Source organism: Elgaria multicarinata, chromosome 1 (assembly GCF_023053635.1).
Source record: "Elgaria multicarinata webbii isolate HBS135686 ecotype San Diego chromosome 1, rElgMul1.1.pri, whole genome shotgun sequence".
NCBI classification, from domain to species: domain Eukaryota; kingdom Metazoa; phylum Chordata; class Lepidosauria; order Squamata; family Anguidae; genus Elgaria; species Elgaria multicarinata.
This window is the reverse complement of record NC_086171.1, coordinates 125,751,607-125,774,778: the sequence shown is the minus strand read 5'-3', so window position 1 is coordinate 125,774,778 and position 23,172 is coordinate 125,751,607. Positions and strand designations below refer to the sequence as shown.

At 41.0% G+C, this 23,172-nt stretch overlaps 1 protein-coding gene across 1 annotated transcript in view; it reads right to left on the bottom strand.

Annotated features, from left to right (window-relative positions):
- Positions 1-23,172, bottom strand: part of PALMD (palmdelphin) — a 78,691-nt gene that overhangs the window by 12,990 nt on the left and 42,529 nt on the right. Inside the window, exons 3-7 of the mRNA XM_063136259.1 lie at positions 14,484-14,564; positions 6,389-6,519; positions 4,543-4,657; positions 691-724; positions 486-599 (exon numbers count right to left, since the gene is read on the bottom strand). Of these exons, the coding sequence (XP_062992329.1) occupies positions 486-599; positions 691-724; positions 4,543-4,657; positions 6,389-6,519; positions 14,484-14,564 (475 nt within the window). The remainder of the gene's footprint in view (positions 1-485; positions 600-690; positions 725-4,542; positions 4,658-6,388; positions 6,520-14,483; positions 14,565-23,172) is intronic.

Sequence of the window (23,172 nt, the reverse complement as noted above, 5' to 3'; positions counted from 1 at the left end):
CCTGCTCCCCTCCCCACCTTCAATGGGCACAGAGCTCCTGAAGAGCTCTGTGCCCCATGCCCGGTTCTCAGCTCCTCGTGTTTACTCGTGAGGAGCTGGGACGGCCGCCCACACCTCCCGCAGTCTTGGGATGATCCTGAGACCACAGGAAAAATCAGGCTAAAAGCTGTCCCGGTAATCCCAGGGAAATGTAGGGATCATCCCTCCCTGCCCCTGGGATACCCTGTGGGTCATGTGGATGCACAGGGATGTTCCCGGGGCGATCCCTGGGATAAGGTATTGTCTAGACATGCCCCCCCCAACACTAACCTTTCTTGCTGGTAACCATTTCATAAGAACACAAGGCATAGTCCTATCTATCTTTCTATCTATCTCACACACACATACACATCAGATGTTTAGTTTATTTCCCAGATTTGAAACCATTATATACGTAGTCCATATAAGCCAATACTCTTTCTATGATTTGCATTGCTGAATCATACCTCTCCGCTTTTCTTCATCATCCTCTGTTTCTAGATGCCCGGTCCTCTTAAGTGCAGTAGGCCTGAAAGATTTTGGAAGATCTGGTATGTTGGCATATATGTAGTCAGCTGGCTCTGTGAAAAGAGACATTTGTCAATACATATCATTTATCCTGATGGTGTTACGCATAAATAATTTGAAATTCTATGTTTTGAGTTAACATACCTTCTGCAGTCTTTACTTTTTCCATTTTCACAGACTAAGGAAAAAAACAGCAACAACAAATTCTGTGATTTTCATGTAGTTTTAAGAATTTGTGACACAAACCTATTACTATTATTATTATTATTAGTATTATGTTTGGTGTAAGGCATCTTGCCATGCAAGGGACTCTTATGTGTCGTTACTAAGAAATGTGTCCCACTGTGTTCAATAGTACTTATTTCCAAGTAAGCATGCATAAGATTGCAACATTTAAAAAGCCTGGGATCCAAAAGCAATTCCTCTGCAACGGTGGCCCCATACTTTTTCTTTTCTTTTCAAACCAATGGAACTATATAATTAGTTAATGAGTTATAACCTTTTCCCCCAAATAGTTCCCTTATTCCAGAAGTTGTTTCATCCTTTAGTCTTTTATTTCCTTACTTACTATTTATTTAGTTACTTACTTTTGGCTTTTAACTGGTATGTTACTGAGAATTTGGGGGACAGGTTATGCATTGAAACTAAGACAAATATTAAAAAATTGAGTACTGACTCCAGCCACTGAAAGTCCATTCATATATAAAAGTCTAAGCATCTCAACGCTGCCTGGATTTGCTTTCCTTTCCCCCCTCCTCCTCCCTCCCAACCCCCTTTCCTTTTGTGTTGTGTCTTTTAGATTGTAAGCCTGTGGGTAGGGACTGTCAAGAAATATTTTTGTAAGCCGCCTTGAGAGCCTTAAACGATGCTTAGACCTAGGGGGAATCTCAGGAAGAAAAACATTCAATAACTGTGTTGCAGAGCAGTTGCATGTGTGCCCTCATCCTATGGCCCAATTAGGTCTAGTCATGGGCCACTAGTTGTGCACAGTGACTAGTAGCCCTATATTGGGATGTGTATCCTGACTGGTATATTAGAAAAAGGCATCCAGCTTCTTCAATAGAGCTGGATTAATATCACGATGTGGACGGGACCAGTGGAGCCTGGTGGCTCTGATTTTGGTGGAGCTATTCAAGGTGCTGAACCCTATCTTCAAAATGGGTTCAGCACCCTGGATAGCCCCCTTGAAAGCCAGAATGGATTTAACAGCCCCACTGAGATCAGATGCACCAGCTCCTCTGGATGGGATTATGTCCTGATGGGCATCTCCTTCCATAATGACTGCATGCATGGAAGCCTGCTTTATTTTTTCAGGTTAGAAAAGGGCATTCTCAGCTGATCTAAGAAAGGAAGTGAGGCAGGTGGCTACTAGGAGGAGGGCTTTCTCCGCTGTGGCACCCCGGTTGTGGAATGAGCTCCCCAGAGAGGTCCGCCTGGCGCTTACACTGTACTCTTTTCGTCGCCAACTGAAGACCTTTTTATTCTCTCAGTATTTTAACACTTAATTTTAACTTAAATTTAAATTTTACTGTTCTAACTCTGTATTTTAATCTTATATCAATTTTGCTGCGTGGTTTTATCCTGGTTGTGCTTTTTATACTGTATTTTATATTTGTGATTTTAAACTGTTGGTTGTTTTATTATGGTTTTAATTTTTGTGAACCGCCCAGAGAGCTTCGGCTATCGGGCGATATAGAAATGTAATAAATAAATAAATAAATAAAAGTATGTCAAGTAGACTTCTGAGTGTACAATGCCTAAACGAGCATTACCCAACCTGGAGTCCTCCAGGGGTGTGGGACTAAAACTCCCATCATCCCCAACCAGCATGGCCAATTGACATATTGGCTGGGAACATTGAGAGTTGTAGACCAACAGTTCTACCAGGCACCAGGTTGAGGGAGGCTGGCCAGAATAATTTATGTTTATATTAATGGTAGAAAACTAGCAACTGGACTTGCAAGGCTCCAGTTTGACCAACCAGCAGGGCTTGAAATGCCACTGCAGCTTTATCAAGCAGTTGCAGAATAGGTAGCGGCAGAGGAAATGTAGTGGCAGAGGCTAGCGCTGTGCACAAACGGTCTCTCAAAATTCTCCACTTGTGAACAGCATAACAGTGGGAGTGGGCAGAGATGACTATTTCACAGGTTTTTTTCCTAGGATGAGGAGAAATTCTCTCAATAGTTTTTCTGGACAGAGCTCACCATTTGCAGTGGCAATAGCAAAATGACTTTCTTTTCCCCCTAAGCGTTCCTCTACCACTCCGCCCCGCCAATTTTTTTGGCTACTGCAAGTTGCAATGCCACTTTGCATCCTCCATAATGCCCCAGACCTATTGTTGTTTTGGTGCATTGTGGGGTGGAGGAATGGCGGCCACCCCCCAAAACAGTGGAGAATATTTGGAGAAAATACTGCATATCGACCATCTTTTTCTAGTCCAGAAACTTCAACTAGTTCAAAATATGGCAGCCAGGCTGGTCACCGGTACACCTAGGGGTGACCACATTACACCAGTTTTAAAATCTCTTCACTGGCTGCCAATTAGTTTCCGGCGAAGTATAAAGTGTTGGTTATCACCTTTAAAGCCCTATATGGTTTGGATCCAGGCTACCTGCGGGATCACCTTCTCCTGTACAATCTACCCCACACAATCAGGTCCTCTGAGAAGAATTTCCTTCAGCCAGCCAAAATTAGGCAGAGAGGTATTACGCAGAGGACCTTCTCTTCTGCTGTTCCCAGACTGTGGAATGGCCTGCCGAAGGAGACTCGTCAACTTGACAGTCTATTAGCATTCAAGAAAGCTATCAAGACTGATCTCTTCTGGCAGACCTATCCAGGGGAATTTTAGGATGCTTTTTAGGATGTTTTAACAATGTATACTATGTTCTTAATTCAGTTTTATGTATTTTATATTTACTGTTGTTCCCCGCCTCGATCAAAATGGAGAGGCGGCTAAGAATATTATTATTATTATTATTATTATTATTATTATTATTATTATTAGGGGTGGGGATGAAAACAAAAATCTCAAAAACTTTCTCAGGAAAAAAAAAGTCTTCTGTAAAAATTCTGCTCATCTCTAGAAATCACAGCACTCTTTCCTCCCTGAATGTCTCAAGCATTTCCCTTTGTCATTCAGGGTATTAAATTTATCTTATGTAGCATCTGCAATAGGCCAATTTTATTTGCTATTCCAGGGTGAAGACACTGTTCTTTTTGTCTGAGGCTCTTAGTGCCCTACCACGTCCTCAAGTAAACTGCTTAAGGCAAGGAAGGGCAGTGGCTGTTTTCCACTCCAGCAATTGTATAATACTCCTACAGGCCTGTTTGACTTTCAGTTCACACTGGCAAGCTGGCATGTTTGTTCAGGCTTTTTCTGAAGGTTGAATAAATGTGGAGTGCCTCCCCCCCCTTTTCTGAGCTTAGAGAGAGGCAGGCTGCAGGGGAATTTTCCCCATATGTTCTTGGCATTCTGCCAACGTAGATATAGTTAATAGTTAACACTGGGTTATTTCATGCTAAAATAATGTCACAGTTCATAGCACAAACTGCAAATATACAGAGTACAAGTATAAATGTAAGAAAACATTCCTGTGGCACGGAATGGATTTGGCACAATAAAGATCCAGAATTGCTAGCAATTATAACAACCTTAATTCTGACATATTTATCTACATGATCCTAAGATGCTTGAGTAGGATACATTTTAGGTTGCAATTATATATATATGCACTTACCTCGGAGTATTTTATTTTTTTATTACAACAGCCAAAATTCTCTGGGGAGTTCACAAAAATTAAATACCATTAAATTCCATGGGGCGTATGTCTGAGTAGACATGCATAGTATTGCATTGTTATTCGCTTTTTGTTTCCATAGCTGTGCATAAGAATGGAGCCTTGCACCATTTCCTTGCTTTCATTCCTCCATCTCCCTTAACTGTTCATTTTTTACAAAGCAACAATAAGTAGCAGGCTTTTAAAATTAGACTCTGACCTTTATAATATCTTCTGTGGTCCTTTCAACAGATTTAAGCTTCTTCAAAATGGCTTTTTCTTTAACTGAGATGCTGAGTTCCTCTTGCTCAAGATCCTCAATTTCTTTCTCAAGTCTGCAGATGTACAATGTTGGAAGGAGCAATGTTTAATGGTACGAACTGCAAAGAAGTTCACACATAACAGGTGCTAGCGCATCTGCTGTGCATCAGTGGATTTGATTTCAAGCACATGAGAGGGGTTTTCAGAGGGAGTGAAGACAGATCGAGATATATTGGGAGATCTTGGGGAGAGCCACCCTATGGCCCCTAAACAGCATCTTGGGGCACATAGGATACTTTGGATGCATGGATCCGAGGCTGGAGACAGCACTCTGACTTTGGCCCAGGAGTCCCTCCCCCTCGCAGCTGGCATGGAGAGAATTGTTAGCACTAGTTTATAGTGCCTTATTTAAAATGTGCTAATCAAGCACAAGACATAATAAAATCAATACAGAGTAAAATGGTATTTGCTGGCCTCGGTTCCCTTGAGTAGCCTCTCATGCACCATATGATTATCTGTGTCTAGCAGTAAAGTGAATCCCTCTTGGCAGGTAACCTTTCTGTTTTCTATACCGATTACATTTTATTGGGAATCCAAGGTATATTTTTGGATATTCATCAAAATGGAACCCTTCTAGAAGGAGGCGGCTTTATATGTGAAAGGTAAACAAAGAAAGAAAGAAAGAAGCAGGGAAACAAAGCTAAATGGTCCAATTGTATTTTAAAAGGCAATAATATGATATTCAGGGTTCTTTTTCTCTGCGGTGGCACCAGGTGGGAGGAGGAGGAAGGGAACCACACTGTATAGAGTAAAGGAGAGAGATGTGCCTCCGCCTTTACCATGCAGGGACCTCAATGAGGCCTTAAAGTGTCCATGTAAAAATTTAATGTGTGTCCACAACACAGGCACAACTTCTATATTTTTGCCAAATGCATGTTCCCTACACAATGTAGGGAACGTGCATTTGCTGTTTTATCGTATGTGGAGCAGCCTTGAATGTCGCTGGAGTTAACCAACCGTTTTTTGGCATTTCCTGCCTCTGATAGGATTTGATGCTTATAGAGTATTTGCTTCTAAAAAAATAAAATAAAACTTCCTAAGAAATTGTAGAGAAGTTTTAATGAGACCACAGAAGATTTGAACAGGTGTTGCTCTGTGATCCTTGGTAACATTACAGGGGGTTGTTTTGATGCTAATTCCATGTTTCCAAATCCTTCCTACTCACAGCATGTGGGAAGCCTATTTCCACAGTTACTGAGAAACCTGTGTTGATTATGACATAGAATATTATTTAAGGGCACAATCCTATGCATGTTTAGACCGAAAAACAGCCCTATAACTCCCAGCATGGCTATCTGGGGAAAGCTGGGAATTATAGGACTTTTTTCAGTCTGAACATGCATAGGATTGGGCCTTAAGGCATATTGATTTCACCTTGCTCTCCTCTCCTATGTTGAAGTACTTTTGCAAATTTTGCTTCCTCCTTCTTATCATAGTTAGCTGAATATCTGAATTTTTAAAAGTAAAGTGCTGTCCATTCAAAATGTCATAGGAACACAAGAAGCTGTTATAATACTAAGTCAGATTCTATGATTTAATTAATCTCAACTGTGTGCAGGATATTCAGAACCTGATCTTTTAAAATCATGCCTTTTTTTGGAACAACAAAAAGTTGGCTGTATTGTTGAAACATCAGAATTCAAATAGCTGGCCCCAGAGACATTAATCCGCCTGGTCAGCATAGAAAACTGATCTGATCACAAAAGCTTTTAACGGTAGAGAAATAAATAGAATTTGTGTTGCACCTGAGGATATTTTGTTCCAGCTCTGCCATCCGTTGTTGATCCTCTAGATTCTGGTTTTGAATTTCTTCTTGTTCTTTTGGAGTAAGCGTGTTTAATCCATCCCAGAGCCATTTTTCACGCAGAGCTTTTTTCTATACATTTTTTTTTAAAAAAAACCATTAGCAATTTCTTTTATTAATCATCTAGCACAAATTACCATGTCAGCTATGCATTGGGTCCATCCTGATGAAAAACCAACTTGCACCATCAGTGGAATGATGTCATTCAGTGTCCTCTTTAGTGATGCCACTCCTGCTTAATGACATATGAACATCATCCTGTTTCACCTTCCCTTTTAAATGGGAAGAACAGTTGGACGGACAGTCTAAATTGTATGCTTGTGCAGGAATGCACTCCACTGTTGTATGTTGGTGCCACATGAGCTATCTTGAACTTTCTGAACAATTTGCCATTGCACTGTTACATTGTTCAAGTGTCGCTTTACACTAGCACAATATCATCAGTGCTGGGATACCATTAGATACTACCAAAAGGAGTTTCAGTAAGGCGTAAGACAGCCCTTTTCAAAGTGTGACCTTCCGGATGTTTTTGACTACCACCCCCAGAATCTATTGGCCATGCTGGCTGGGGCTGATGGGAGTTGTGACAAAACTAATGGGAGTTGTGAGTTGTTACGTTGGGGAAGTCTGGTGTGTGTGTGTGTGTGAATCTAAAAGAGGTCTCAGATCTCCTGGCTTATGTTGAGATTACAGCATGGATGAGACAGTTATTCTTTACAACTTCTCATATGAACTGACCTGGGCAGGATCTACACTACTGCTTTAAAGCGCTTTATAACAGTTTTGACAACTGTTGGGGTCCAGGACACGCTACGAGCTTCATCCCATGTTTCCCTCGAATTATCCCCTACAGCGCTAAGCTGTCGCCTTTGTTGTTATTGTTGCTACCAGGCGGCTAGTTCCTTTGCATACCAGGAAATGGGTTTAAAGGGTGAAATGTAAAAAAAATCATAAAAAATCAACGGATGACCCAATCCGATTCAAATTTGGTATGCTTAAAGCTCTCCTTAATATCTATTACTGTAACAATTTTGATGTCTTTATCTTTAAAGCTTATGCAGATGTAAGCATTTGTTTAATTTTTCTTCAAATCCTGCTCCTGTGTCCCAGTGGCCGCTCGGAAAACAACAAATGATACGCTCAAAAACTAGTAGCAAAATATTGCACTTCTTTTGGATAAGAAGCACCATTAAAGCAGGATGCCTGGGAGTACTGTATTTCTTCGATTCTAAGACGCACTTTTCCCCCCATATAAACATCTCTAAAAACGGGGTGCGTCTTAGAATCGCAGGTCATTTATTATTTCTTAGAATCAAAGCCTTTTTTATGTTGGTGGTACTGAAATTAGTGTGCGTCTTACAATCGATGGCGTCTTAGAATCGAAGAAATATGGTACTTCACAATAAAAGCGGATTATAAACTGGAAAACTTCGGAGTCCTTTGCAAGCAATTTGCAGTGATTGCACAGTATAACACCAGGGCCAGTGCCAGACTATTTTGTGCCCTAGACAGGTGAGCTGCTTTCACCCCCCACCCCCACCCCCTACCATTCCTCACCTCCACCCCAGCATACCTGGGCGCAGGGCGCCATCTCGCCTGCCCAGCCGAAGCGAAGCCAGGATGCTGGGGTGGGTGGGGGGCAGCCAGCCAGCTTCAGAAAGGCGCGCCCGGAAGCCGCTCTCCCAGAGTGGCTTCTGGCAGGGCGTGCCATTCTGAAGCCGCCCGCCCACTCCCCCACCCCAGTGTCCTGGCTTCGAAGCCAGTGTCCATCTGGAAGCTGCTCCTGGCTTTGAAGTCAGCGCCTGGCTGGAAGCCACTCCTGGCTTCGATACCAGGACACTGGGGTGGGCAGGCGGCTTCGGAACGGCGTGCCCGGAAGCCGCCCTCTCTGAGCCACTGTGGGAAAGCGGCTTCCAGGACCTTGGTGCTCTAGGTCGCCACCTGAGCTGCTTCTATGGCAGCGCCGGCCCTGTATAACGCTGGTGTGATAAAGCTCTATGTATACAGTTTTCAAAACTGTTATAAAGCACTTTAAAGCAGTAGTATCCCAGTTCCACCAAGATGAATAACTGACCTGTAGACATCTTTATCATACTGCAGGTTGACATGTGTGTCTATAAGACTAAAAGGTCAGGGATGTTGTGTGGGATGGTGGAGGAGAGACCCTGTAAGACTGTAGCATGTTACTCGATTCCTAATCATGGTTAGATTCAGAATGTTTCATCTGCACTGAGCCCAAAAAGGAAAAGCTTATAACTGTGGCAGTGGTGGTAGCAGCAGCAAGAGGGCATGAAAGGAAGGTGGGGACTGTATGGATCTGAACACTGGGGCAATCATGAGGAGAAAAAGTGCTTTTGGAGAACATATAGATCACACAGGATATATGAGTTTGGACTGCTGAGGAAATGCAGGTTGTGATTGACATGTGCATCACATAGTTCGATCACTCATCGCTAGATGTGTCTCAGGTGAATGTTTGAACTGTCCCGATTGAAAAGCAGTGTGTTTGAGCTGATAACATCCTGCAAGATATGAAGCTGTTGTGAGTAATCTGTTTTTGTTCATCCACGCATGCAAGGTACTGCTTGCTGATAAACATGCACATCTAAATGCGCCCCGTTTAGAATGAACAACCTAAAATCGTTGGAAATGCCTGAACTTGCAGGCATTGCACAATTGATAACTTCTTACTACATGTCAGTAATAGAGCAGTAACACTGTTGCCTTTGATTATCCAGATACCTAATTCTTTCTATTTTGCAAAAAATACCACAGCAGAATGCAGCACTTGCCTGGGAGAGATTGTATCTCTTAGGCAGTGACTTCTTAAATGCCATGGCAGCTTGTGGTAAATTATAACAAAGACAGGCTGGTAGCAAAGTGTGATGCGATAAGACTTTCAGAATGGCTTGAATGATAGAATGCTGCATTTGCCTTGTGTGGTTCACATTCCACCATATCACTGGAAATGAGGCAGCAACATGAACTTCTGTCATATAGGCCTGTGAATGCTTGGGATGCACACAGGCCCATGAGTGAACCAGAAGCAAAGAATTCCCAGAATACTTCCTCGGCAGCCAATCATTCTATAATCTGAAGTAAATCTTGCTACAGGCTTGACATATGCTTTATATATAACATTTTAAGGAACATTTTAAGGGGTAAAAAAAGAGCTAAAAGGTTCCTTTTAAAGGCTTTAAGCAGGTTCTTCTGCCAACATCCCAGTAACAATATCTTAAAAGGGTAAAGTGCTATTCTTTTATGAGGTGGTACTCAATAAGTTATAAACCTATTTCCCCATGGTTAGAAGAGGGGATAAAAGGGCTCAACAAAGGAAGATTAGAGGACCTGTAAAATATACTGCAACTTCTCCCATATGTTGACACTATAACCTGTTTATAAACATGGTTCATAAGCTCATACATGGTTTGTCCTCATAACAGCTCTATGAGGATTCCCATATTAGATATAGGAAATCAGATCTCTGTCCTGGATAATCAGATATGTTTTGTTTCCTGCACTTGGTGCCTGTGAAATTCCTCACAGCTTAGAAGATGGTGACTAGTTCCTTATCACATGACATTGGAGGTTCTATTTTAGATATGGGAATAGAAGATATTGCCGACGTGGCTCGGGTCCCCAAATAACGTTAATCTGCTTGCCCCTGCTCATTGCTGATGCTGATCCTCGCTGCTCTTTTGAGGAGTAGCATCGCCAAGCAGTAGAGCAGTGGTTCTCAACCTTCCTAATGCCGCAACCCTTTAATACAGTTCCTCATGTTGTGGTGACCCCCAACCATAAAATTATTTTCGTTCTTCTCTACACGATCCATTGTCATGGGATGGTTTGCTAATGAAAATAATACATAACAATAGGTTTAATAATACAAAAGATGATACATGACATAGTTCAGTCAATACAGTTTCCTAAACCATCGGAAATATGTGTTTTCCGATGGTCTTAGGCGACCCCTATGAAAGGGTCATTCGACCCCCAAAGGGGTCCCGACCCACAGGTTGAGAACCGCTGCAGTAGAGGGAAGCATCTCCCAGTGGACGTGGGCAGCTCTGGGCAAGGCATGCTGGGATGTGTACCCATTTCAGATATCTCGGCAGATAACCCATGTGGCCACACATGATCCCCCGAGATCTCTGAAATTCCTACACCTCCCAGCATGCCTTCAGCGCTCTGCAGGTAGCCCCGTCCTCCGAGCGGCGCTTCCTCGACAGTTGCTGAGAGTTGTAGGCATCAGTGCAGGATTTGTTTAAAAATGTTTAAAAATAGTTAGACCCCCAGGTTTGGATTTTTTGGTACATTGTACTGGAGGACCTATCAGCATCCCAATTTCAAGTTTGTAGTTCATCTAGAAGTGGGCAAACATTTCCAGACATACACAGGTTCAGCTTTATAGAGAGAGATTAGCAAAACAGGGAAAGAAAACTGTCTCTCTTTCACGAATGTAGAATTGGTAGCAGTGGCAAAGGGATGTATGTGGTTAAAAGATAAATATGGAACAGGGTTTCACTCAAGACACTATGGCTCCTGCTCTGAGGCCTAGTTTTTCATCTCTGCCCAGGCACACGCCACCAACTTGCCTGCCACAATGATAACCACCTCTGTTTTCCCCCTTTGACCTTTTTCTCTTTTCTTGGTGAGGCCACCCCATTCCCGCCAGATTTTCATCCCTGGCACAGTTCCCATTTATTTTTTAATAAGCACATCGTATTTGCTAGGCAACCAAAGGACACACTCTCCATGCATCTCTGAGCTGCCCTGAATATGGTATTAAGAAATACATTCTATGTTCCATAGCAACCGCAATTGCAGTTTCTTCTATTCCCAAACAAAAAAACGGTAGCCATGAAGGCTGAAGCCTGATTGTAGTATGTATGTAGCTGCTTAATGTAGCCATGGAAGTGGAAGCAATAGCCCAACAGCTGGTCTGAAAATATTGTTCAAAGTAGGCATCTCATGATAGCTGTCCCTTCAATGAAGAACATGTTGGGACTGAGATTATGATGAGTTGCTTCCTCCTCCTTGCCCAAATAGCTGACTATTTTTTTTAAAAAAAAAAATCCATACATCCAGTGCGCTCTTTCTATTTCTAGTGACTACAGTACCCTGAAGATTTCAAAGAATTTAAGGAGTATGATTTGCTATTAAAGTAGTCTGAGTTGTATCCTAAATCACTGCTGTACTCATCAGTGCTGGACCGGACTTATTATAGATGTTATGGGATTTACTCTGCAAAAGCAAGCATATTTTCATGCGCTTGGAGACTGCTCTACACAGTGGAACACAGGAACCTAGCTGTGAGATATGAATTAATGTCAGTGGGAGATACAAAGTTACATCCTTGCTTTCAGGTTTGCAACAGGTAACCAAGGATAGATTTGACCTTTCTTTATTATGCAGAGCAGCTGTTCACTAAACCTCTGGTATCTACAGTGATCCATGGGTTTATAATTATGAGTCTCTTATTTGTAGCTGCCTGCTTTAATTTGTATTTTCCCAAAACAGTGCAATGGAATCTAAAGTTTTATAATCTTTGCTGTTAGCTATAATACTATTAATATTAACTGTTGGATTGGGTAAAACACAAAACCATGGCTGTGACAATAATAAGAAATCACTTTAGAGAGTAATGTTAAATATATGTAATGCCATAATTCTGTCTAATACACAGTATAGTTTGAATAATTAAGAGTGCACTCCTACGGGTTCCGTCCTTGTTTATCAGAAGCCTAAGAAATCAAAGCCTACTATGTATTCAATGCTGTGCTGGGCTAATGCCAGCAGTGCAGGTTGAATAATATAGAGGCGATTTTCGCCTCCGTGGGCTCCTGCTGATGCACGGGCCTCTGAGCCTGTGTAAGGGAATCACGCTGGTGGCGCAGGGATGGGAAGGTCATAGGATTCTTCATATCCTGGCCTCCCCTGTTCCTTTTGCTTCCCTCACTTCGCTGCCCACTGGCACGCCTCGTTTCAGACATCTCCAAAATTGCTTTTGCGACCCTGGAAAGCAGCTGGCAGAGTTCTTTCTATGGCAGCTGTGGGGTGGCGGTGGGGTGGGGGGAGAGCACTCAGATACCAGAACCTCCTGTCTGAGGTTGTAGCAGTCTTTATAACCTCAGAGTGTGAGCTCCAAATGGTCCCTGGCACACTGTTTGGGGGCCATAGAATTGTCCTCTTTATAATGTTAGTAATAATTAGGTGTCTTCTGCTTATACGTTGGAATTAATATAGTAGTGGCTTTTAGAAGGAAGTAAACGGCTTTGGACCTTGATACTTGAGGGAGCGCCTCTCCTTATATATGCCTGCCCGAGACTTGAGATCTGTTGGAGAAGCCCTTCTCTGCATCCCACCAGCGTAACACATATGCTATGATGGGACAAGGGAGAGGGCTTTCTCTGTTGTGGCACCCCAACTATGAAATGCCCTCCCCTCAGAGGCCTGACTGGCGCCAACGCTAATTTTATTCTGGCACCAAGTGAAAACATGGCTTTTTAACAAAGTCTTTAATGGTTAAATTCACTAAGATGGCACATTGTTTTAACTGATTTAGTTGTTTTTACTGCTTTTAAATTATATATTGTTTTAACTTGGTTCATGGTTTAATTTGATTTTAGCTATGTATATTTATTGTTTTATCTTGTATGATTTTATCTGTACGCCGCCCTGAGATCTTAATGATATAGAGCAGGATACAAACTTTTTTTAAATAGATAATAAATAAATAAATGCAGTGAATTTTGATATAGTGCTTATATGAAAGATATCCAAATAGTACAAATTTGATGAGAATTACTCCCTTGTACTTATGCTTAGGATATTAGTTTTAGTATGAGAAAACAGACTGAAATCCATGGAAGATAAAATTCAGTAGTGGGATTTACACGGACAATAAGCAAGCAGCCATTGAATGGTTGAGCGATTCGGAAATATTGTAATATTCAGACATATTTCAGATAAGTGCTTTACCCACTCTCTGGAATTTTTGTTGAGATTCTCTTTTTATGAGAATGTAAGGGTGGTTTCTATTTTCAACAAATGAGCATTGTAAGCTTTTATTTTTGCTCAGATTTTAATATGACAAGAAATGTCAAGCTGTCCTTGCAAAGTCAAGCATGAGAATACATAGTCATTTCTTCCCCTTCCCATTCAAGTCAGGCTGGTAATTTGATCCATCAGTAATTGGAATTCTGTACCAAGGAACTTGGCAGGTTTGGCTTCAGTGCAAAATCTACAGATGCTTTTCCTATGCGTGGGAAGTAGGGTCAAAACATATTTTCATTTAGAACCATTAACTTAATGGGCAAAAAAAATGCCAGATAAAATAAAGTATGAAGATTTTTGCAGAATCTTTTATTTAATGCTTTTTTCTGAATATCATTGGTATGGTGTACGAAGCAAAGTGCCAATATCAAATTGAACACACGCTGTTGGAAGAATTGCAGCCATACTCTTAGTAAGGAATTATTTCTGGCTCTCATTTTAAACTGCACCACATGATCAAACAACAAAAGTGTATTATTTATGTAACTTCTGAAATGCCCAGTGTTTATTAATAAAGTCTATTGTTTTCTAACTTGTAAAGCTCAAAGTACATCTGTAAATCTAAGTAAAGACAAACCCAACCTGTGAACAGTAAGGAAATACTGAGATCTGTGTATGAAATAATATTTTTTTAACTTGCCTTGTATTGTTTATGTATTGACTTATGCAGCTGGGGGGGGATTCACACATTCAGATTCGTCTGACATTGTAGAGCTTCCATATTCTCCCTCGCCAACACAATTGCTTTTCAGTGAAATCAGGTCAAAGATTCAACTACCAGCCATTAAGACTATTAAGGGTGCAATCTTATCACAATTCCCGTGGAGTTTGACAGGAATACCACGTAGAGCGGGAGCAGCACAGAGGCAATCTTTGCCTCCGTGCTACAGCCTGCCTTGCATTTCTGCTAGATGGGTGAATTTGCCCATCTAGCAGTGGCGCCTCAGCCAGTTATTTGAGCCTTCCTGAGAGCATGTTACCTTCAAGTGCTGATGCTTTAGTTTTTCTTCTTCTACTTTAAGGCGTTTCTGAGTGATTCCTTCTTGCAGTTTCCTCTTGTCCTGAAAAATTACAAAAACGAAAATGATTTTAACAGTAAAATACAAAAATCAAACTAAAAAAATTGTGCTTGTTTTAATAATAGATGCTGTCCCTATACAATTAAAACCAGTAACAGTTTTGCCATTGAATTCAATGGATGCAGAATCAAGACTTTAGAGCAATTTTTAGTTTTGTCCTGAAACATAGAACATGCCTGCATATGTTCTGTGAAAGCATTGTCTATAACCTGGTTCAGGACACAGGACTCTGTGCTCTAGCAGTAGAATACAAGTCCAGTACAATACCTCCCAGAAGTAATGCTAGTCAGTTGGAACCGGTTAATTTTAGATGAATAATGAGTTTAGAGGGAGCATTGTGTACTGTGCTGTGTGTTGGCATGCATGCATTCACAGGCTATATCTAACACATGCTATCACATGGTCTCAAATGTAGTTGAACTGAGCAGAAGCCTTTGTAATTGCTCTCAGATTTATGAATTATTTAATATATACTAAGATTATGTAATAATAATAATAATAATAATAATAATAATAATAATAATAATAATGGGATTATGTGGTGCTGTTTCAGATCCTACTAGTGTTTCACCAGTTGCCTGGCTGTCACAGAGGGGCTGGGTAGGCAGAAGGCACCTCTGACTGCTATTGGCTGACTTACTTTGATCTTAAGGACTGCAGATTGCCATGGGCTAAGATGTTTTGATCATAAGAGTCTCCCACTGCCATTGGCTGAACTGCTCTGACCCTGTAGGGGGCAGCCAGAAGGTCCTAGGAAAGGAAGGATAGCATAAGGCGGGGCCTAGGAAAAGGAGGTTGCAAGAGGTAGTCGCCAGAGATGAGGAAGAGAAGGCCAAAAGAAGGAGTTCAAATGGTGAAGGAAAACTGGAAAATAGAAGGGGCAAAGAGAGGTGCACAAAATTCAGGAACTGCAGAGGTGAGGCTTACGTTCATGTATTCATTTGAAATAACCAGCCCAATTTTTTGGCGCTTGTAGACTATGGAATTGTGCGGCAATTGGGGCTGTTTGCATGAAATGACAATCTTATCAGTATAAAAACTGATGGGTTATCAGGGATGCAACAACAGCATTCCCACCTATTCCACTTTACTGCGCAACCCACAATTAGCTCCTTTGCAAGTTGTGAGGTGTGACATGTGAACTCGGACAGCTGGGTTGTTTATGGGCTAAACAATCCAGCAGGTAACCCATGGTTTGTTAGCCCCTAAACAACCCATCAGCCTGGGTTTGCATGTCATGCTGCACAGCTTATGAAGGAGATGGTCGTGGGTTTGTGGTAAAGTGGAAGAGGTGTGTGTGAATGACAACCCATTGGTTTTCAAACCAGTGGCTTGTCGTTACGTGCAAACCACCTTGTCCAGTCCTTTCACCCTGAATAGATTCTTCCTGTTAAGAAAAAAGGGGGAAGAAACAGTGGGAAAACACGGGAAGGTTACTAATTGAAGACACAGTAATTTGGACCTGCTGTAACTTTCTGTAAGGTAGGCTGATTGTAATAAAATGCTCATCTGGAAGCACCCTTTGTTTGCAGACGTCTAGTTTCCTCTAAGAGCATAAGGATATCGCTCATTAAATGGAATCAGTTTATCTGTCTTTAGTCTACTGTCATATCGATCTTATCACATTGTGGCTAAGGCATACAATTGTTCTGCTTTTAGAGGCATCTTTTCCCAATCTTTGGTCATGGCAAACAGTTTGACTCTGTTGTTATAAGTAGTAACTAACTGAACGTATGTGTCTGGTGCAATGTGGGTTGTGTATAGAGTAATTCAGCTTGTACTTGTAGCAAATGCATTGGATGATCTGCATGCTATGAATTTTCCTCATGACATAAAAACAAAAAGCGAAGTAGCTGCCCTGAACAAAGTTGGAAGCAATGAGAATCCCGATGCAATGAGAAAGTTCCACAAAGCAAAATCTTAAACGCATAAGAGAAGAAACCAAAGTCAACGTTAGCTACAGGTTTTAGTGCACCTTGGGCAAAAGGCATTCAATGGACCCCATCCCTGAGAGGGCCAAGCTCCTCTTCGCTGCTGCTGCTGCTGCCCATTTACTTGGCTGCTCTGGATCCAATCCACCTGGCTGCCCGGAGGGAGAGGCCAAGATGAATGGAGGCTCCTGCTGCTCCTTTACTTGCTCCTGTCACTTCTCAGTTGTTTGGAGAGCATTTGCCCCCCCCAAAGAGGAATTGCATCACAAAAAGAAAAAGGTCAAAAAAGACACCAATTTGCATACTGTTTTGTTTGCATATGCAAATGTATATGTATTACCTGCAATTTTAAAAATAATACGTATAGTTCAAATAGAAGTACAATGCATCATCACAGTGGAGAAGACTGACTAGGTGACCGGCTTAGTCTGCTATCCTGGTGCTAAGTGTTGATGGGAGCCTTCAAGGCCCCTGCTGTTCTCACTCTTTAGGGTTCTTTGTCTTTAAACAAGACTTGGACTGGACAAACAGAGGACTGTCCTCAGCCAGCTGGAGGTTAGGACACATAAAATAGGACACCTGGCCACCCTGCACAGGGGCCTTTTAAGACACTGAGAGGCCCAGGACAGAATGTTGATTTGAGCCTCCCACCCTGCTCACAGCACCTTGTGTCAGTGTCATTTTTCCCTCTGCTAGAAAAGAAGTGAGTATGCATATAATTAATACTTTAAAAACACACAGAGCTGTTTTTGACATCAGAATGTTAATATTTTATGACTAAAATATTTACAGACAATGACAAACCACATTCAGAGTATTTTAAAAGTTATCTCAACTGTTTTCTACTTTTCTTGTCAGCAAATTTGGAGATGAAATTATCAAACGATAGTCCTCTCAGAAGATCTCACTCACAGATAATGACAAGAGTCTTGACTGTAGCATTGTGGAGCATAACTTATTGTGTTTTTTTTTAATACAGGCTAATTTGGAGAACGCTCTTTTTCCTTTACAATTCCAAATTAGGGTTAGATAAAGGTGGAGAGCTTCAACCAGATCATTATTGTAAATTTTCTTCAAACTAGTATGTGCAGTAGTCTCAGATTCATCACATTCCTCTGTAGTATCTAAGAAATGAATTAACTATTCAGAGGACAGAGAAATCTGCAGATCATTTAAGTAAGTTCTCAATAAAGCTTCTGCATCATTTTCCAGGGTGCCATGATTTTGGGAAGGGTGATCCAGTCTTGCCAGGAATCCAAACAGATCCACAACTTTTGTGTAAGCACAAGAGTACTTCTCCAGTTCCATTTGAAGTTTATCTAAGACTCTGTAGTATGTTTCCGCCTAGAAATTTTCTCTGCCAGTTAGTTTCAGGCACTTTTTTCACCTGGGAAAATTGATTTGCGTCTCTGAGCTGTTGACCTTTCATCAGAATATGTGGATTCCACTTGATTACTCAGTTTCTTTGCTTCCTTTCAATTTCTTCACAGTTGTTCTGCATGTCATGGGTAAAGGTTATTAGGAAAGAGAACATTTCCCCACTGACACATCAAGCTCTGTTTTTTGTAGTATTTTGCTGACATGGTCAAACCTGTGAAATACTGCCATAAAAGTGTTTTCAGCTTTTGTTTTGCTTTTTGTTTACCAAAGAGTTGGCTTCTAACATAACCACTACTTTCTCTTTGGAATCATTGGCAATCTTCACTAAGACTTCCAAAATACAGTCATAATAAATGACAAAAATTTGTGTGGCATCTTCTCTGCAGGACTACCTTGTTTGTGACAGGTTTTTCCAAAGTGATCTTCGTTGAATTGTATTTTTCATTTGTGGGTAGGTCCTGAGAAGAATGCATATAAAGCATCTAGAAATTTGAACAGCTTCACTGCATAAAGTGATGCCCAACTAAATTCAGGGAATGACCTGCACAAAGCAGGGTTGTTCATAATTTTTATGAGTGCTTCCAGACCCTGGTATTGACCACTCATATTCTTTGCATTATCAAATGTCTGCCCCCTACAATTTTTGATAACAATATACTTCTTAAGAATGCTGATGACAGTTTCACCTAAGTTTTCTCCAGTGTGGTTTTCAATTGGCACAAAGCACAAAAATCGCCCCTTTCTTTTCCATTTAAGCAGTACTGTAAAATAATGCATAGCTGATTTGTATGAGAAATATCTGATGTGGAGTCAACAGTAAGAGAAAAGTACTTTGCCTCTTTAATCTCCTGAATTATTTTCATATGACCTTCATTCCCCATTAGCTCAACCAGTTCATCACATATCTGTGAGGAAATGTATGAAACATGACCTTTCCTTTATTTCCCTGATTTCTCAAGTGCTGCTCAAGAGAAGGCTCAAAGTTGGCAATACGTTCCAATGTAATTTCCATTGTGGGGTGATCCCAAATTCTAGTTGACATAGTAGAATAGAATGCCTCTCTCTGCAAGAAAGATAATTGGAGCAGCAACGTGTTTCAGTATTTCTTTCGTGTTTGATTTTTTTCACACATGCGGCTTTGAAAAATGTTCCTCCACTGTTCCCCCCCTTCCTTAAAATCCAGGCCGTAATACAGTTTTGGTATGAAATACTGCTTCCATGATTTTTAGCTTCATATTCCCCCTCCCTAATTTTAGAATCCTCTTCCCACAAAGGTGGTTTTCATCACTCTAGATGATTGAAAAAGTTTACAGGCAAAATAATAATAATAAAAAAGTTTCCTGTTGATACAGAGTACAACAGCCAATTCTGACAATGTTTTGCCCCATTTTCTAATACTTGCAGAATTATGGAGGATGACAGATAGCACATTGATTTTGAATATACTCATGCTGAAGCGTCGCATTTTCCATCAATGTTCTCAAAATATTCATTCTGAAGGCCATTTAGCAGGATCTTGGTTCTTTTTCTTCTCTTATCTCCTTTTTGCTGGCCAATCAGAACAGTACAAGCAGGCTTCAGAAAGCTATGTTGGTGAGAGTTAAGAGAAACTGGAGCCCATTATAATTTATGCAGTGAAGGGAGCAGAAAGCTTGGAGATTGCTCAGGTAGGTCTTTATGAGTACCCTGGTGCGTGTAGGCACTGTATTCAGGAACCGTGTTCATCATGGCTGGGCTGCCTGTGGCTGCAACCATTTTACTCATGCTGTCAGGACAAAAGGACACTACCAGCAGTTTGTTTTCCCCATTAAGTTTATGGAACTGGAGTTAATAAGATTCTGTAAGAAAAGAGTTGGCAACAATGCCAATGTTGATGTGTCCCATTCCATGTGTGAGCCCCCCCCCCTCATATGTGAGGTCTGGGGCAATTGCCCCCTATGCCTCCCCAAAGGCCCTGGACATGGGTCTCTGTTAGTTTACAAGGGGGCTTTTCCTAGGGTTTGTGCCTCAGTAGGAACCCAACAATGCCAACCCCTGAGAACAGCCTGGAACCAAAATTTGTACAAAACATTCATGGTAGTTCAAAACAGTGAACCACAGTTTAGAGAGTCCATTGATCCACAATTCTTCAAAGCTGCAGGAGTCATGCCCTCTTTTGTATCTGTAGGGTGACCATATTTTGGAAACCAAAAAGGAGGACAACATAGTCGCCCCCAAGGAGGCGTGTCCAGCACCAAGGGGGCGTGCCCACCAGAACATAGCCTTGGTCACATGTCTGATTTTACAGCACACATTTAAGACAAATCTGTTCTACATAACATCTTAATGTTAAAATCACTGAACTAAAGAACAAGTGAGAGATTCAATGTATCTGAAATTAACTTCACTCACTCCTACTTTTGTAGGTTTTGCTGTACTTTGAAGCTTTTGCTATACTCTGTGTGTTACATTCTCCCCTTCCCCAAAATATCTTTTCTGACTGTATCTTCACTCATTGCAAGCCGCTGTTGTTGTTAACAGGGTTTGCTACTGGCCGGCCGGATGGCTGGCTTTTTTTAATTTCAATTTTTTTAAAAAGCTTGTGTATAATTGTCACAAGTTTCTCTATTCTAACATTAGGGTGGGTGTTGTGGCAGTGAACACTACTTTGCCCATTCACACTTCTCACTGATATACATTAGCTTCTCAAGGCTTGTGTGTTGGAACCACTTCACACATCCAGACTTTGAACTCCTGTCTACTTCCTGCACAAACATGCAACTCTGAGATCCTCTTCCTAATGCCCTGCATTTCATGCCAGCACCATGGGGCTGAGTTACAATAGATGTCTCTGGGTTGTCTGTGCAGCCTCTGTTGTTTCTCACTCTAAGTCATTGCAGACAAACCAAAGCCTCCAGCCTCAAACAATCTCTCTCTCTCTACCTCTCTCCCCCCACCCCCCAAAGTCTGCCAATGGTCCAGCTAGGCTGCACACTTGTGACTTGGACATCCACATCGCCCATGATGTGGAAATTTGAGAAAAAGGTCTCTGGCCCATTCTGTTTTGCCTTATGGGCTGCTTTGACTGACCTCTCCTTTCCCACATTTTGATTTGTGGATGCCTTGCCTCTGCTGAGCTCCAAGTACCCGACTGCACACCAAATCTGCAACAGGAAAGGTGCCCTGCTTGCCCAGGACTTCTTACCTAAAGACTAGAGATCCCCTTAATGACAAGGGCTGAAACTGCTCAATGTGCAACACCCCAAAGAGGAGGATTGACAACCTGAGTTTGAAGGATATGGCTCCAGCAGTTTTAAAAAACAATAATTTTAAAACTTTGAACTTTAAAAAAAAACCTTAAAAATGGACAGATCTGTTTCAAACTTGGCATAGCTAAAGTCCTTGTTAAGAACAATCATGGTGCCAAGTTTCATCTCTTTATCTTTAAAAATAACATTTTTTTTAAAAAAAATCCTCAATTTTTTTAAAAAACCCTAAAAATCAATGGATGAACAGATCTGTTTCAAATTTGGTATGGCTAAAGTTCTACCTAAAAGCTATCATGGTGCCAACTTCCAGCTCTTTATCTTTAAAAATGAAGATTTTAAAAAATAATTTTAAAACCTTAATTTTTAAAAAATTCCTAAAAAATCAATGAATGAATGTATCTATTTCAAATTTGGTATGACTAAATACCTACCTAAGAGCTACCATTGTGCCAGGTTTCGTGTCTTTATCTTTAAAAATGACGGAGTTATAAGTATTTTTGTTAATTCCCATTAGAGCTGCTCTTTGGCTGGGGAAGATTGGAAAAATCCGGATTTCCCCTCCCTCTCCCGGATTTGCCATCAAAAAACTGGACAGATCTGGGCAGATCCGGTCATATGGTCACTATCTGGTCAATCCAGCCAAAGAAGACAGGGCTCCTGCAGCTGTTAAAGGTATAGGAGCCCTGTCCTCCTTTTCATAGGGTCCCTCTAAGCTCTATACTATAAGAAAAGTGTCAAATGTGTGTGTGTGTGTGTGTGTGTGTGTATATATATATATATATATATATATAAAAGGGGGGAGAAGGTCTCATTAATATTATCCTATGCAGATGCTATTTTTTTTTAGTATAGATACTAAGTAAAGGAGTATGGGAAAGTATGTATGTGACTTGGAATATAATTAATTTTTTTTACAGGAAGAAAAGAGATGTTAGTTTTTACAAGTTAATTTCTTTGTTAGAACTGTGGTGGGAGGGAGAAGCTGTCTGTTCTTTCCTGCTTTCAGCTACTGGAAAATGAGATTCCCTATCCCCAGAATAGGAAAGGTTAAGAAAAAAAAATGGAAAGAAAATACATGAACATTTCTAGAGTACAAACTTAAAGCAGCCCTATACTATTTCAGTGGTTGTGGCTTCCTTCAGGAATTCTGGGAATTGTAGTTGTTGAGTTTTCAAATAATTATTTCTTAACATAAGGTTCCTTGCCTCACCTGACAGAACTACAATTCCCAGGGTTCCATGGGAAGAGGAAATGACTGCTAAAGTAGTTTCAGTCCATAGATTAGATCCCTCCTTTGTGAACTAAACTCACAGTTATTCTTCAAGGTAGCTTTTTAGTTCTTTAATTTTTGGTACAAATCGGGTGCCTGGTTCAGGGTCGGAAACAAATTAAATTAAAGATTTCATAGGTGTGGTTTAATATTAATGGCCTAGACAGGCAAATTATTATTTCTATATTATTTTTGCCAAGTGCAGCTGTCCTGATTATTTTATTTCATTCACCAAAAGCTAGGGAAATACTTCCAAATATATTTGATCTGATTTCAGGAAGCAATTCTCCTATGTCTCAAAAGATGCGTCTTTTTTTCTTTACATATTTTACTAGCACCAGACAGAAACAAGAAGGGGTAAGTTAATGAGGTTAGATTGGTAGGAGATAATTTCAGTTATAGATGATTTTGCAAGCAAGCTGGGTTCTATACTCCTTATAACGTTGCAAGGTTTCGAGGAATCTTCATTGCAAATAGGAGTTATTTCTGGCAGACATCCTGTAATGTGGCGATAAACTACATCTGAGAAGTAAATAATGTGGTAGTGTGTATTTACAAGTGTTCCTCAAATGTGTATATCCTCTGCAAGGGTCCAGGAGGTTGTAAATGCCTCCTTGAGAGAGGGAGTGGTGCCGGCCTCTTTAAAAGAGGCGGTAATTAGACCACTCCTGAAGAAGCCTAATCTGGACCCGGAGGATGTTAACAACTATAGGCCGGTGGCTAATATCCCTTTCCTGGGCAAGGTGCTTGAGCGGGTGGTT